Source organism: Archocentrus centrarchus, chromosome 17 (genome assembly GCF_007364275.1).
Source record: "Archocentrus centrarchus isolate MPI-CPG fArcCen1 chromosome 17, fArcCen1, whole genome shotgun sequence".
NCBI lineage: Eukaryota > Metazoa > Chordata > Actinopteri > Cichliformes > Cichlidae > Archocentrus > Archocentrus centrarchus.
This window is the reverse complement of record NC_044362.1, coordinates 33,664,909-33,681,313: the sequence shown is the minus strand read 5'-3', so window position 1 is coordinate 33,681,313 and position 16,405 is coordinate 33,664,909. Positions and strand designations below refer to the sequence as shown.

Genomic DNA, 16,405 nt, shown 5'->3' with positions numbered 1-16,405 from the left:
CGGTGCTCGACATGAGCACCATACCAGGGTCCAAAAAAACCACCTTAGCAAAGCATATTTGCACATTTAAAGCCAGGATAGCAATATGGTCGGGGAAGGGAGGGGGCAGGACGGGATGCAGACGGAGATGAAAGGGTCAGGGCATTGTGGAGCCCAGATGCCAGCTCCTAGCCAAAACAGTTCGCTGATAGTGATGGAAGTTAATCAGCGGCCGTGATACACCAGATCCAGCTTCACAAATCACAGAGAGGGCTGAGGGGGGAGAGCGACCATCACACATAGTCCTGGTGAGATATGATTGCCAGCCCAAGGCCGGCTAGGGAGCCGAATTCCTGATAATGCAGATGTTGTTTTTGGAACAGGCTGCTTGTTTTTTTTCTAACAGCCTTCAATCTCACTGGGGAACCCATTCAGTAATCCAGTGTTCCAAATTCGTTAGTCACCGTCCTCACCGTGCAGAACTGAACCTTATCTCCAGATCTAAACCCTCTCACCTGCGAACACGTTCTCAGCTGGGCTACTCGCCCGCTTTACGGCTCAGGTCCAACAGGCTTTGAGTCTGAGTTTGTACAGCCCTGGACAGCCCGTCCACCTGGGTCGGCAGCCTCAGCAGATGTCGAACTGTTGCCCAGATTTTGTTGATTTCCCAGTAAATCAGGTATCCTCCGAGCCCAAACAGAAAAGATACCGCTACCAAATAGCCGAATATGTAGACGTCTTCTACGTTTTCGACCTCAAGGGCTGAGAAGCACACAGGTCTCCACAAGCTCCAAGAATCGATGACCTATCCAACTGGATCTGTTCCACTCGGGCACGCAGGCTCCCCTTTCCCCGATCTCATAGTGGAAAAAAATTTGATCAATGGTGTTCAGGGCCCAGTTTGCCAGATCCATGATGCTCTCAATCTTATTCTTATTCGGACAGTGTGTGAGAGACGCTCGCACAGCAAGTAGCAAGCAGGAGACATAGGGAGGGCAGGGAGAGAAAGATAGAATGCGACCGTCTCCGTCAAGAGCAGGATACGAAAACCTGTTATGAGAGTCCTCTGATAGTGGCCTTCAGCTCTTCTGAATTGTTGGGTCTGGTGTATCACATCTTCCTCTTCACAATAGCCCATAGATTTTCTATGGGGTTAAAGGTCAGGCCAGTTTGCTGGCCAATTAAGAACAGGGATACCATGGTCCTTAAAGCAGGTACTGGCAGCTTTGGCACTGTGTGCAGGTGCCAAGTCCTGTTGGAAAATGAAATTTGTATCTCCATAAAGTTGGTCAGCAGCAGGAAGCATGAAGTGCTCTAAAACTTCCTGGTAGACGGCCGCGTTGACCTTGGACCTCAGAAAACACAGTGGACCAACACCAGCAGATGACATGGCACCCCAAACCATCACTGACTGTGGAAACTTTACACTGGACCTCAGCCAGCGTGGACTCTGTGCCTCTCCTCTCTTCCTCCAGACTCTGGGACCTTGATTTCCAAAGGAAATGCAACATTGACTTTGATCAGAGAACATAACTTTGGAGCACTCAGCAGCAGTCCAGTCCTTTTTGTCTTTAGTCCAGGCGAGACGCTTCTGACGCCGTCTCTGGTTCAAGAGAAGCACTGACTCCAGCTGCAGTCCACTCTTTGTGAATCTCCCCCACATTTTTGAATGGCTTTTGTTCCACAATCCTCTCCAGGGTGCAGTTTTCTCTATTGTTGTACACTTTTTTCTCCCACATCTTTTCCTTCCCTTCGCCTCTCTATTAATGTGCTTGGACACAGAGCTCTGTGAACAGCAAAAGGTCTGAATACTTATGACCATGTGATATTTCAGTTTGAGATTAAATTCTTTTAAATGGTACACATGTTCTATGCTTGTGACAGTCACAGACATTCATAGCAGATTGTTGCTTTGTTTCTTGCTTTTAAAATTCAGTGCAACAGGAATTTTAGAAATCTTAAATACAAAACAAGTTATGCATCATTAAACCTGTTTATTCAAAAGTTTTTTGCTTTTTTCAGGTAAGGTTTAGTTTAGTTTTGTTCCTTTTAATTTTACAAATGTTTAACACAACATTTACATGTAAGAGATGGTGGGATCATTTATAGGCCCTTTTTATTTTGTAAAATGTTTACAAATGTTTTAAATTGTTTTTCCAGTTGTATTTGCACTCTAAAATCCCCAAAAGGTGTAAAAGGTTTTGTGGCTGTAATTTTTGGATTGTTCATAGCAGCTCTCTGCTTTTACTTCTGTTTAATAAAGGTGAACTGTTCAGCAGCACTTGTATTCTTTGCCTTTTTTGGTCAGAGATCAGTTTATATTTAATTTTAGTTTTTCCCATTAAGGTATGCATTTTTATAAAGTTAATTTGAAAAAATTAAGTAGAAATTAAAGCTGTAACATGTGTTCCAGGAACATGATTACATAGCCTTTACATTACACAATTCCATTAAGTAATCTGGCAATCAAACATAAGTTGGTGTTATCCATCAAAATATTGTTGCTGAGACATAAAAAAAAAGATATTGATACCACATAATATATTTGCATTGTGGTAACAGATAAAAAGTTTGTATGTTCAACATAATTTTTTAAAGTAATCTTATGTAAATTAAATATGTTGATTTGACAAGCAGTACGTGCTTGAGGGAAATAGGGAAATTAAGTCAGTTTTACTTATTCGCATTGTGTGGGACCGATGTACATAATACAATCAAGTAAATTGAACAAACTTTTTTTTTTTCAGTGTTGAAATTATTGCTGTAACTCTGCCCTCTATCATTGTCTGACTCAGTATGATTTATGGCTAAGGTTTAACATTAAATGATTGTTGGTGATGGAGGAGTTTCTCTCCTTTCTCCACTTTAGCCATGATCTCTGCTTTTGCTTTCATCTCCATCAGAGCCTGAACTCGTTCCTTCCAGCCTGGTTTGGCCTCATGTTTCTCTCCTTCAATGAGCATGTCGATGTACTCTGGAGTGGACAGAGGGTTTGGCTTCAGTGCGATCTCTTTGAGCCTGTTCAGACAGTCTGCAGATCTCTGCATCAGTTTCACCACCTCATCCTGCAAACGTTTATACTCTTCCTTCAGTTTATCAACCATTTTCTGAACAGTCATCTTCTCTCCTTTGGCTATCTGATACTTTTCTTCCAGTTCTTTTATTGTTCTTTTTTCTTTGACGTCTTCATATCCCCATTTATACTTCTGATTATAATGTACACTCCAGATACATTTGCCTGGACACTCTGTACAGCATCCATCTGGTCCTATTGCTGCACAGTAAATTTTTTCTGCATCATTTGGTATGCCACAGGGGTAGTGACAGGTGACATTACACTGCTGACAGTTGGTGATGAAGTCTCCACTGTGGGAAATATCCTCCTGAACAGGTTTTTTGACCATAACTTCAAACTCAAAGTTCTCGTTTCTGCTGATCTCTGCTTCATGTTCTTTAAGTTTGTCACCCGTCTCTTTTATCTCCTCCATCTTGGCTAATCCAAGTTTTACCTGTACCTGCAGATTCTCCACTGAATTTTCGAGCTGATTTCTTTCTCTGAGGACCTCCTTTGTCATTGTCAAACTTTTTGTTTCTATGACATTCAGAGCAGCAAAAAAGCTCTTCATGCTTTTTTTCCCCATCTCCCAAAACATCTTATCAAAGGCGCCTTCATCATCATCATTCAGGCTATCAGCTTCAGGTGATTTGTTGTTTGCAAACAGAGCTGAATTATTGAATTTGAAGTGAACTGGCAGCCCATTTTTGGTTTTAGGACATGGGACTCCTGCAGCATTGATCGCCTCTAGAACTGGAGGTCTCTGACCGTCTGCAAATGTCACCAGAATCCTGATGTTTTCTGCCACATCTTTGCCAAAGATCGAGAGCACTGAATCAAACACATATTTCTGTGTTGGAGTGAGTCGTGCTAAAGAAGCCTGAGCGACAAAACACACAGCATCAATGACACTGACACCGTGCTGAGCAGAGAAGAGTCGACGGAGCTGTTCTACAATCTCTCTGTCTCTTTCTATGCCTCTCGTATCTCCAAATCCTGGAGTGTCCACAATGGTCAGAGAGAACGGGATTGTAAAATCCTCCTGGTGGTGGATTTTGTACACAGTAACTTCAGAGGTCTGACTGTGAGCTTGTGATTTTGAGTGATCCTCATCAACTAACTTAAAGCGATAGTAATCCTCCCATTTAACACCTACAATGTAATTGATCATCCCATTGATGAGAGTTGACTTCCCAGCACCAGTTGCTCCAAGAACCATTATAGTGCGACTGGGTTTACTGGACTCTTTCCCAAAACTGAAACTCCTGCATCCAGTTACAGTGAATTCTTTGTCCTTTTCCAGAGGAATCAGATAAACTGGCAGAGATCCTGAATCTGATTTTAGTAGTTTGCTGATTTTTTTAACAGCATCTGAAAGCCTCTTGGGGCTATTGTCTCCTTTGAGAAAACTGAGCATTTCCTGTTTTGATATATGTTAATTATTGAATGTACTGTTAATCTTTCTTTCTTTATAAAATGCTAACCGAGACTTCTGTGTAGTCAAGCTTCAGCTCTTCAGGTGTTCTTCAGCCCAAATCTGCAAAACATGAAATATACAAAAATACACAGAATTAAAGTGATTAAGTTTTTAAATGGTAAAAACTGTGCTTAGCAATCTGTACCATCTATCATAAGTGAGAGAAAATGTAAGGCCCTGGAGACAACAGCTCCAGCTTTTACTGTCAACAGTAAGTGAGTTTCCCTTTCCCAGTGAAATCTAAGCACTTTCTCACTTCAGCTGGGTAGTGTGGCAACACTACCTTCTTTGGAACAATAGATTGGGGGTTTGATTCCTCCCCAGTAAGGGCCCCAATGGAAGGATTTCCAGCCCCTCATGCTACCAAAGCCTACCTCACAATATGAATATGAGCAAGGGACGACCTTTTAGTCAACCCTGACTACCCAGGGTTGAGACCAGGAAGCAGAGTAAACTGTTCATTTGACTTAAAAATATTGAGTTCATATTACTTAAACTTGCGTAGTATGTGAACATTACTTGATAATGATGAGTAAGGTGAACTGTTTCATGTCCTTTTTTTAAAAATTTTAATTGTGTTTTTAAGTCCAATCTTAAACATCTGTCATTTTGCAACGTTACTTATTAATTCTGAGTAGACCGTGCTTTTTGATTGTCTATCTTATTGTAATTATGTGTTTGAGTTCAAACAACTTAACATCATCGGGTTTTGCACCTGCTAAAAATCTAGTTTATACCAGTTTTAAAAGACTGGCTTAATGAGCAGCAGCACGGTGGTGTGGTGTTAGCAGTGCTGCCTCACATCAAGAATGACACCTAGAAGGTCTGGGTTTGATTCCACCTTTGTCCAGGCATCTTGGTGTGTGGAGTTTGCATGTTCTCCCTGTGTCTGTGTGGGTTTTCTCCCACAATCTGATTACATGCATTTACTGGGGTTAGGTTAATTGGTAACTCTAAATTGCCCACAGGTATGAATGGTTGTCTGCCTCTCTCTGTGTTGGGCTGGCAACCTGTACAGCGTGTACCCTGCCTTACGTCAGTTGGGATAGGTTTCAAATAAAATTTTAGACATTAGAGAAAAAATTATTCCTAACCATCTCAAAGATTATTTTTCATGTTCGGCTGCTTTCAGCACTGCTGGTATTTGTTTAGACTCTTTGGCTCCAGTTGATCTTTCAGAGTTAACTTCAATAGTTACTTCCTCCAAACCAGCAACATGTTTATTAGATCCCATTCCTACTAGACTGTTCAAAGAAGTCTTTCCAATTATTGATGCTTCAATCTTAAATATGATCAATCTGTCTTTATTATGTACCACAGACCTTCAAGGTGGCTGTAATTAAACCTCTACTTAAAAAGCCATCACTGACCCAGCTGTCTTAGCTAATTATAGGCCAATCTCCAACCTTCCTTTTCTCTCAAAGATTCTTGAAAGAGTAGTTGTAAAACAGCTAACTGATCATCTGCAGAGGAACAGTTTATTTGAAGAGTTTCAGTCAGGTTTCAGAATTCATCACATTACAGAAACAGCATTAGTGAAGGTTACCAATGATCTTCTTACAGCCTCTGACAGTGAACTCATCTCTGTTCTTGTCCTGTTGGACCTCAGTGCAGCTTTGATACTGTTGACCATAACATTTTATTACAGAGATTAGAGCATACTATAGGTATTAAAGGTACTGCACTGCAGTGGTTTGAATCATATTTATCTCATAGACTCCAATTTGTTCATGTAAATGGGGAGGCTTCTTCACACACTGAGGTTAATTATGGAGTTCCACAGGGTTCTGTGCTAGGACCAATTCTATTTACATTATACATGCTTCCCTAAGGCAGTATTATTAGAAAGCACTGCATCAATTTTCATTGTTATGCAGATGATACTCAGCTTTACCTATCAATGAAGCCAGATGACATATATCAATTAGTTAAACTGGAGGAATGTCTTTTTTTTTTTTTTGCCACAGCAGCTTTTATTGTCAGTAGAGGGAGACAGGAAACGGGGGAATGATACAGGGGAAGACACGCGGGCAAATTGGCAACAGGCCGGGACTCGAACCCGCGCACCGCAACGTGGCATATGTATGTGATCGCCGCCTTCACCACTAAGCCACTCGGATGACCTCTAATTTCCTGCTTCTAAATTCAGATAAAACTGAAGTTCTTGTGCTCGGCCCCACAAATCTTAGAAACATGGTGTCAAACCAGATACTTACTCTGGATGGCATTACTTTGGCCTCCAGTAACACTGTGAGAAATCTTGGAGTCATTTTTGACCAGGATATGTCCTTCAATGCACATATTAAACAAATATGTAGGACTGATTTTTTGCATTTCTGCAATATTTCTAAAATTAGAAACATCCTGTCTCAGAGTGATGCTGAAACGCTAATTCATGCATTTATTACTTCTAGGCTGGACTATTGTAACTCATTATTATCAGGCTGTCCTAAAAGCTCCCTGAAAAGCCTTCAGCTGATCCAAAATGCTGCAGCTAGAGTACTGACAGGGACTAGAAAGAGAGAGCAGATTTCTCCCATATTAGCTTCTCTTCATTGGCTTCCTGTTAAATCTAGAATAGAATTTAAAATCCTTCCACTCAGCCCAACCGGTCGCGGCAGATGACTGCCCCTCCCTGAGCCTGGTTCTGCTGGAGGTTTCTTCCTGTTAAAAGGGGGTTTTTCCTTTCCACTGTCACCAAGTACTGCTCATAGGGGGTCGTTTTGACTGTTGGGTTTTCTCTGTATTATTGTAGGGTCTTTACCCACAATACAAAGCGCCTTGAGGCGACTGTTTGTTGTGATTTGGCGCTATATAATTAAAATTGAATTGAACTGAATCTCAAAGATCTTATAGTCCCATATCACCCCAACAGAGCATAATCAACCTCACTGGGAGCAGAGTTTAGGTAGCTGCTCTGTACTGTGTTGGTACTGAAGAGCATAACAATGAAGGAATTAGATCCTTAAACTTAGTTACAACACTTTCAGAAAGACTTCTACTGTAATAAAACTTATTCCCACTGCTGTGTAATCCATTAAAGTAAATGTAAATGTTACTAAGAAATGATCAGACAGGAGGGGGCTTTCAGGGAATACTGTTAAGTCTTCAGTTTCTATGCCATATGTTAGGACAAGATTCAGAGTATGATTAAAGTGGTGGGTGGGCTCCTTTACATTTTGAGAGAAGCCAATTGAATCTAACAATAGATTAAATGCAGTGTTGAGGCTGTCATTCTCAGCATCTACATGGATGTTAAAATCACCCACTATAATTATTTTATCTGAACTGAGCACTAAATGAGATAAAAAGTCTGAGAAATCAGACAGAAACTCTGAGTAAGGACCAGGTGGACGATAGATAATAACAAATAAAACCGGTTTTTGATTTTCCCAATTAGGATGGACAAGACTAAGAGTCAGGCTTTCAAAAGAATGAAAACTTTGTCTGGGTCTTTGATTAATTAATAAGCTGGAATTGAAGATTGCTGCTACTCCTCCTCCTCGACCTGTGCTTCGAGCATTCTGACAGTTACTGTGACTCGGGGGTGTTGATTCATTTAAACTAACATATTCATCCTGCTGTAACCAGGTTTCTGTAAGGCAGAATAAATCAATACGTTGATCAATTATTAAATCATTTACTAATAGGAACTTGGAAGAGAGAGACCTAATGTTTAATAATCCACATTTAATTGTTTTATTTTTTGGTGCAGTTGATGAAGCTGTATTATTTATTGTTTTTGAATTTTTATCCTTAAATAGCTTTTTGCTGATTTTAGCTTTATTTTTTGGTGGTCTGGGAGCAGGCACCGACTCTATGGGGATGGGGTTTTGGGGGGATGGCAGGAGGAGAGAAGCGGCAGAGAGGCGTGTAAGACTGTAACTCTGCTTCCTGGTCTCAACCCTGGGTAGTCAGGTTTTAGGGTTAATAAATTTGGCTAGAGTTCTAGAAATGAGAGCTGCTCCATCCAAAGTGGGATGGATGCCGTCTCTCCTAACAAGACCAGGTTTTCTCCAGAAACTTTCCCAATTATCCATGAAGCCCACGTTGTTTTTTGGACACCACTCAGACAGCCAGCGATTCAAGGAGAACATGCGGCTAAACATGTCACTCCAGGGGTGGAGCTTCAGGGGGGGCTGGGAGGACGACACGCCCCCAGTTCGGGCCTAGAGGGGGCCTGGATGGGAGAGAGGATAAGATTTCAGGTAGCCAGGCCTCTATCACGGCAGGCCCTCTCCTTATTGTATCCAGATGAGCACAGTGTATGGCCAAAGGCATAGCCAACTTTTATCACCCATCATTCATGTTTTACATGAGGGCTTTAAAGGTTGCCACAGTCAGGACTGAGTCATGGTTGCTAAAAACTTTACAAGACCGACTGACTTTAGTGCTGTAGTAGGTGTAAAATATTGAATAAAATGCTGTGCTGCATGACTGGCTTTATTTTTACTCTTAAGGCCTTTACACACTGGACGCGTAAATTCCATGCGAATGTTTTGTGCGTTAAAAATATTTTTCGGACTCGCCTGTTCTTAATGCAATGCACCACCCGCGTCATTTCACAGGATGAATTTGCGGCATTTATTTTTCAGATCAAGTTCGATTTTTCTGACTTTCGCGAGCAAACTAATAGGTCTGACCAATCAGACCGCTGCATTTAGCAACATGTGATGTCATAGCTCTAAACATGCACCGATGCCCTGAATATACAGTGATGTACGAACAATAAAATCAAACTATTTTATCTCAGACTCACAGCTACACGCTGCTCCGGTTCAGTCGGCTCTCTGAAATTATTCTCTGCCTCCTCACGTGATCCCAACTCTGCCAACAACTGCCCACTGACATCCTCAGGCTTCTAGCCATAAATTTTTTTCAGCCCGGCATTAGCAAGCTAATGCTGGCTACTAAAAGCTGCTCCCACTTGTTAATTGAGTGATGGGGCCTACATATGTAACCAGAAAGCACATCTGAAGCCTAATCACAGTCTTTGTGAATCATTTCCTACATTGGGGTATCAGCCATGTTGTAAGCATAAATTATCACGATTTTAATGTAACAGGAAGTGGCATCATCTTGCTGGGAACTGTAGTTTTTTTCTTGAAGGCCTTTCATAGCGCCACTGGTGCTGAAAAGTAATGTTTGACTATGGCTTTCTGAATAGGAGTGGGGCTGCAACTATCAATTATTTTAGTAATCGAGTATTCTATCAATTACTCCTTCAAGTAATCAAGTAATTGGATAAGAAATAATATTTTCAATTCAATTCATCTGCACATTTTAACTTCCATACTGCAGTTTCACTGCAGTGAAACAAACAGGGTGGATGGAGCAGCTACAAAGTTCTCTGTTCTTCATGTTTCTGATCAGGTGGTTGATGAAATACCTCCAGCTGTTTCCCAGTAAAGGTTTTAAGGTGGTTACAGGTGCAAGCACTGCTGCTTTGGACGTCTTTCGCTCCACCTAAATGCACCCTCTCAGTGCGGTTCCGCCTCTTGGCGCTTTCTGCGCATGTGCAGACAGACTGCACGTAAAATGGCTGCTGTTATGTTTTTGTTGAAAAACTGGGGGCTGCATGAGCCAGCATCAAACAATCGCTAGTGCTATGACAGCCCCGGCTAGCAGACTGTGGTTATAGTGATGTTCTGGTGGCTACAGCTGATGTAAAGAAAAAAATAACAGCTGACATTCTCTGCACAGTGAGCAAAACGGAAGCACACAGCCACACCCAGAATCTCTGTTTCTTCCTTCTCTTGTTTAGAAACATCATAACCTCATTACATCATCGTTTGATGTCGATTTCATTTCTTTCACAATTCGTTTCATGAGGAGGATTTATTCGCAAAAACGTGTCCGGTGTGTATGTAGGTTACACAACAAGTTCGCATCCGGAAGATTCAGAATTTTGTCGTTTTTACACAACGCATCTGGTGTGTAAAGGCCTTTACATTTAACTTTATGACATGGAAATTTTCAAGTGGAGCACCGATATTTTCTTCAAGTGTATTTTGGGCAAAACTCGTCACCAACCGTCCACCAACGTCATCATCAGTCACTTGGCAACAGATTGTAAACTAAGTGGAGCATTTTTACGCACTAAGCTAATATGAGTGGCACTTTATATAAGCATAAAAGTGGAGTGGCAAAGCGAAAAGAAAAGGAAAAAAGAGGGCAAGGAAAAGCCAAGTTACAAAAACAGGACACATATTTTGCTCTTCGTGATGTTATGATGAGCTTTATTATTTGGGTATAAAGGGCCCGGTCATTTGCCCCGCCCCCGACCCAGCTCTGATTTGTTCTGCTAGTGAGTCGCTCCTGGTCTGACTGGGGAGGAAACGACAGAGTCCGACATTGTTTTTGTAAAGTTACACACCGAGTCAATATTAATTTTAGTGACCTCCGATTGGCGTAACCGGGTGTCATTACTGCCGACTTAAATAACAATCTTACCAAATCTACGATCAGCCTTAGCCAGCAGTTTCAAATTTCCATGAATATCGCCTGCTCTGGCCCCTGGAAGACATTTGACTATGGTCGCCGGTGTCTCTAGCTTCACGTTTCTCAAAACAGAGTCGCCAATAACCAGAGTTTGTTCCTCGGTTAGAGACGTGAACAGGTTGGTGGTGTACTTAGCTTCTGCTAGTGCTTGTGCTTCTGCTTAGGACTACGCTTCCTCCTCACAGTCACCCAGCCGGCCTGTTTTCCCTGCTGCTCGGGATCTGCTGGGGGGGGGATACGGTGGCCCAGAGGTGTCAGGTCAAATACAGACGCCGCAACACAAATATAAAAGCCGTAACACAAATACAAAAGCTGCAACGGAAATAGAAATCACAGCGGAAATACAAAAGCCACAATGGAAGTGAGGCAACCTGCAACATAAGTAACAGCGCCTGTTGAATGAAACAACACGAAGAGAAGCTTTGCTTGCTGACAGAGACGATAGAGTTGAGAGAAGCAGCAGCTAGAGCACATGTGTCAGACTCAAGGTCCGGGTCGCAATAAAATTTTATACATCCGCAAGGTGATTTCATATCGCTATTATTAATGGCTAGCGGGTAAACTGCACTCCCACCATATACTACAAATGTCACAATGCACTGAACAGCTGCCGCGCAGGCCAAGACCTGTGCATTAACTCATTTTCCATTGCCAATCACACAATGATCAGTTATCAGCTGATAAAAACAACAATCATCACATTTTACAGTGACATTGAAGCTAGCCTGACACCCCACCCCCACAAAAAAAAGGACAAATGAAAAGTGGAGAATGGATCTTTCGATACAGGCAAGGCAAAGGACCTGATCGCTAACATCGGAGGTAAACCGTGTTTCTTTTTCTCGCCTGCTATGTTCGGGGAAAGGATACGGGAGAAGAAGCAGAGGAAGACCTGCACAGGTGAGCTGACAGTGCATCACTGCGTCACACAACAGGAAGCCTGCAACAAAGTCCTGAAGACAGAACGTGTCATAAGCACCGCAACACAGACAGTGAACTTTATAAGAGCCAAAGGTTTAAATCATTGGCAGTTTTGGAGTAAATAGTTTATGAATTTGGTGACGTTCTTTATCACACAGGTGCCATGAGCTACCTGAGGAAATCTGTCAAGTTCATGAAAAGTAAAGGTTGAAGTCCCAGCAGGGCTTCGGGATGAAAGGTTGCTGTGTGAGTCGGCTTCTCTCTGCGACACAATGAAGCAACAGTACGGTGCAAAAAAGGAGAATTGATCGCTCAGAAACTCCCAAACTGGAAGCTATAATTTCAACTATATTCTATGCTTTGGCAAAATTGTTTAAATCTTCTCCACAGACTCCTTGAGTTGTTCATTACAATTCTGAAAAAAAAAAAAAAAAACTTATGTTGCGTCACTTCCGTTGCGGCTTTTTTATTTCTGTTTCGGCTTTTTTATTTATGTTGCGGCTTTCGTATTTCTGTTGTGGCTCTTGTATTTGATTTGACACCTCTGGGCCACTGTAGAGGGAGCTAACGGCGGCTAAGGTACCATGATCCACACCGACTACAGGGGCCTGGCTAGCTATAGGATTTTCCAGGGTGTGGAGCCAAGTCTCCAATTCAGAAAGCCTGGCCTCCAGAGCTACAAACAGACTACATTTATTACAAGTACCGTTACTGCTAAAGGAGGCCGAGGAAGCTGCGTGAAGCTGACACCCCACCCACAAGAAAAATTTAAGGTGGTTACAGGTGCAAGCACTGCTGCTTTGGACGTCTTTCGCTCCACCTAAATGCACCCTCTCAGTGCGGTTCCGCCTCTTGGCCTCTTTGTGCTGCTTTAGTTTCTGAGTTATTAAAGATTATTTTTTAGGTCATCTAAAGGTCACCATTCCCCCATCATGCTCCAAAACAAACCAGAATGGTCTACTTTTTTAGTGCTCCTTTTGTGCTGATTTGTGCCGTTAAAACTGTCGTTTGTGTTGCTTTTGCTGCCAAGTAAAACGTGAGTTATGCCCAATAATTTACGCCATGTTTTTTCCTGTGTAGTGTCCTCACCTTCGATGCGTGTTTTGTGCAGAAATAAACAGCAAAGACAGAAGTTTTGCTAACAGTAAGTGCTTGCTAAAAAAACAAAACAAAACAAAATAATTCCCAACAACCCCTTTCCTATTGGTGGAAAAATGCACCATATTAACCAATCAGAAAATTATGCAGTAGCACGATGCAGTGAGAGCCAACCATACTTGTGGTTCCTCAGATACTTAAGAGTAGAATGGGAGGCAGAGCCTTCAGCTTTCAGGCCCCTCTTCTGTGGAACCAGCTCCCAGCTTGGATTCAGGAGACAGACACCCTCTCTATTTTTAAGATTAGGCTTAAAACTTTCCTTTATGATCAAGCTTATAGTTAGGGCTGGATCAGGTGACCCTGAACCCTCCCTTAGTTATGCTGCTATAGGCGTAGGCTGCTGGGGGGTTCCCATAATGCACTGTTTCTTTTCATTCACCTTATTTACTTTATTTATACAACAAACTGTATTTAAAAATTAGTTATTATCAATCTCTGGCTCTCTTCCACAGTGTGTCTTTTGTCCTGTCTCTCTCCCCTCAGCCCCCCCTCAGCAGATGACCCCCCCTCCCTGAGCCTGGTTCTGCTGGAGGTTTCTTCCTGTTAAAGGGAGTTTTTCCTTCCCACTGTCACCAAGTGCTGCTCATAGGGGGTCGTTATGACTGTTGGGTTTTCTCTGTATTATTGTAGAGTCTTTACCCACAATACAAAGTGTCTTGAGGCGACTGTTTGTTGTGATTTGGTGCTATATAAATAGAATAGAATAGAATAGAATAGAATAGAATAGAATAGAATAGATACATGACTGAAGCCATACCAGCTCGGACTTCACCCGGATTAACAAGGTCTATGTCAGGTGTTCAGGAACCAGGACATACTAACTATGATGGGCTAATGGAACAAGGATACAGCATAAATGGGCACGAAATGAGAATCGGGAACTGTTGGAATGCTACTACATGTAATCCCAGTAAAAGGAGTTATATAAAGAGAATTTGGGACCTATGGATTCTTCGATACCCAACATCCATGCTGACATTGAAATAACTATTAGTGTTCCAACATCTGCAAGAAGCATCTGCTAACACAACTAATTTAAACTGGGTAATAAAAACCACCCCAATTTCTTAATGCATTTACCTGTCCAAGCTACTCAGGTGTGCCTTTTTCTCTTTTTGAGCTCTCTCAGCAGCACAGGATCCACAGGTGGATTCAGCCTGGAGACTCTGCAATGAGACAGCACCCCAACACTGAGATTCATCGACCTGAGCTTTACCTGCTTTATTTGATTCTTATTTTTAACAAAGCAAAGATCACACATCCCAGCAGTCTGATTTTTGTAAGAAAAAAACAGATGTGGTGCTTCAGTATGGCTCATTTACACATTTGTTGTTTGAGCTAAACAGTTTTCTCATCTTGGTGTCAGAGGGATAACATCATACTCTTATGTTTGTGTGAATGGAGCATCTCCATACAGTGCAGCACACAACAGCCTGTATACAAGGATAACTGCAGGAAAAAGCATACAAAAACTGTAATAAACAATCCATTTCTCTACTTTATTAGAGCTTCACATCATGAACTCATGTGGTAACAAACTGAGGTAAAAGATAATACATACATGAGTCAAATGTGTTTATACGTTAAAAACAGAAATGTGTTAAATGCATGTAAATGTAAAAGTGCATTAACAGTACTGAAGTATCTTATAATAACACGTCCTGTTACAAAGATGCCTGCTGACACATGACACACAGTGTTCTGCAACCTGAAACCTCCCGATGAGTCTAATTCTATAAGCAGATTTCTCCACATGCAGCACAGAGAAATTTCTCCCTGTCACAGAAAAAGTGGAGAGAAAAAAGTGGCATTTTGAAATTGAATATTTCATGTTTAAACTATTAGGTAAGAAATGCATTTCCTAAACACACATAACTGCACACTGGTTCACTGAGTCATTATGCTGTCAGCTGACATTATTGATGGTCACCCGTCAGCCTCTGAAAGGCTGAATATCTTCAGATTAACTTGTCATTAAGATTTTTTCTGCCTGGGTGAAAACAGAATAGAGAAAAGCTGGTGGTTCATTTTGAAATATTTAGCCCACCAAAATGTTGCAACTGCTGCTGATTAGCATACAATGTTAAAATAATCATCAGCAGTATGCTCTGAACATGGGAATACAAAATTAGAGAGGTACGGCTTGTTAACACTTCCTGTTAATACTAATCGTTGGGTATTTTTTGTTGCAAACAGGTATACAAAGATTAATTTTGATATAAAGGTTGATGTATATCAATGCATTTACTGATTTACTAATAACAAAAAACACTGAACACTTCAGGGAACCAAACAAAATCTACATGAAGCATTTGTTAACCCTCTCTGATGTGACTCCTAATATTCAAAGTCTCAGGACATTTTTAATTGGGAATTTATGCTATGGGCCAAATTTAAAATGATAATGTAAAATTATAAAATAGAAACTGAAATGAAATTGTTCTGCAAAAGGCCCGGTGCTTGAGCACCACCTGTGGTCTATTTGTGTACGTGCCTGCAAACAAGTCCAAACACCCCGTGAGATTTAAATAATATTCAAAAAGATCGCAGTTCTACTAAAAGCATGCAGCTATAGTTATAGAGCTCAAAAACAGATGGACACAGTGAAACAACCGCTCAGAGTTTGATAACTTACCAAATAGTTTCCTGCTGACCAGAAAGGGAGCTGAAGCTCTGCTTTACTCTGAGACTCCTTTCCTGCAGCATGAAAACAAATGGCAGAGCACAGTTTGGATGCACTCCAGCAGCACTACACCTACACCTGAAAGAGGGGGAAACAGTTTCTACAGTCACGTTGGCTGTCATTAACCTCAGTTCCAGAATTTTCAGCAGTGTTATCAGTTATTGGCAAACTGATTATTTTAGTAGATATATTGAATAGAGTATATAAAGCAGACATTGGACCGGTTGTTGGAAGAGAACTTTGCTACAAGCACTCTTTGGTCAAAACAGAATGATCAATAAAAAATTGCGTGTCATAAGTCATATTTAAAATTGCTATCACAACTAAAGATTGATGAGGTACAACAAATGATGTGGCAAAGAGGAAGCGAGGACGTCATGTTGTGTGTGTGTGTGTGTGTGTGTGTGTGTGTGTGTGTGTGTGTGTGTGTGTGTGTGTGTGTGTGTGTGTGTGTGTGTGTATGGGGGGGGGTCATGATATCATGCCCACACTCTGAGATTGGGTATCTTAGATGCCAGTTGTTTTCTGACAGTTTCAGGCATGTTTACAGAATCACTCACTTTCTGCTATAATAAAGAAAACTCAGTGGGATTTTCACACATAATTTGTGTCCATACTTCAGCGTTAGTTA

At 41.5% G+C, this 16,405-nt stretch overlaps 1 protein-coding gene across 1 annotated transcript; it reads right to left on the bottom strand.

Annotated features, from left to right (window-relative positions):
* Nucleotides 1-1,692: 1,692 nt before the first annotated feature.
* On the bottom strand, nt 1,693-15,862 carry LOC115795825 (uncharacterized). The gene is made up of 3 exons (XM_030751935.1): nt 15,727-15,862; nt 14,172-14,257; nt 1,693-4,571 (listed from the first exon to the last, which is right to left on the bottom strand). The coding sequence occupies exon 3, from the start codon at nt 4,449-4,451 to the stop codon at nt 2,787-2,789; it is 1,665 nt and encodes a 554-aa protein (XP_030607795.1). The 5' UTR covers nt 4,452-4,571; nt 14,172-14,257; nt 15,727-15,862; the 3' UTR covers nt 1,693-2,786.
* Nucleotides 15,863-16,405: the final 543 nt, after the last annotated feature.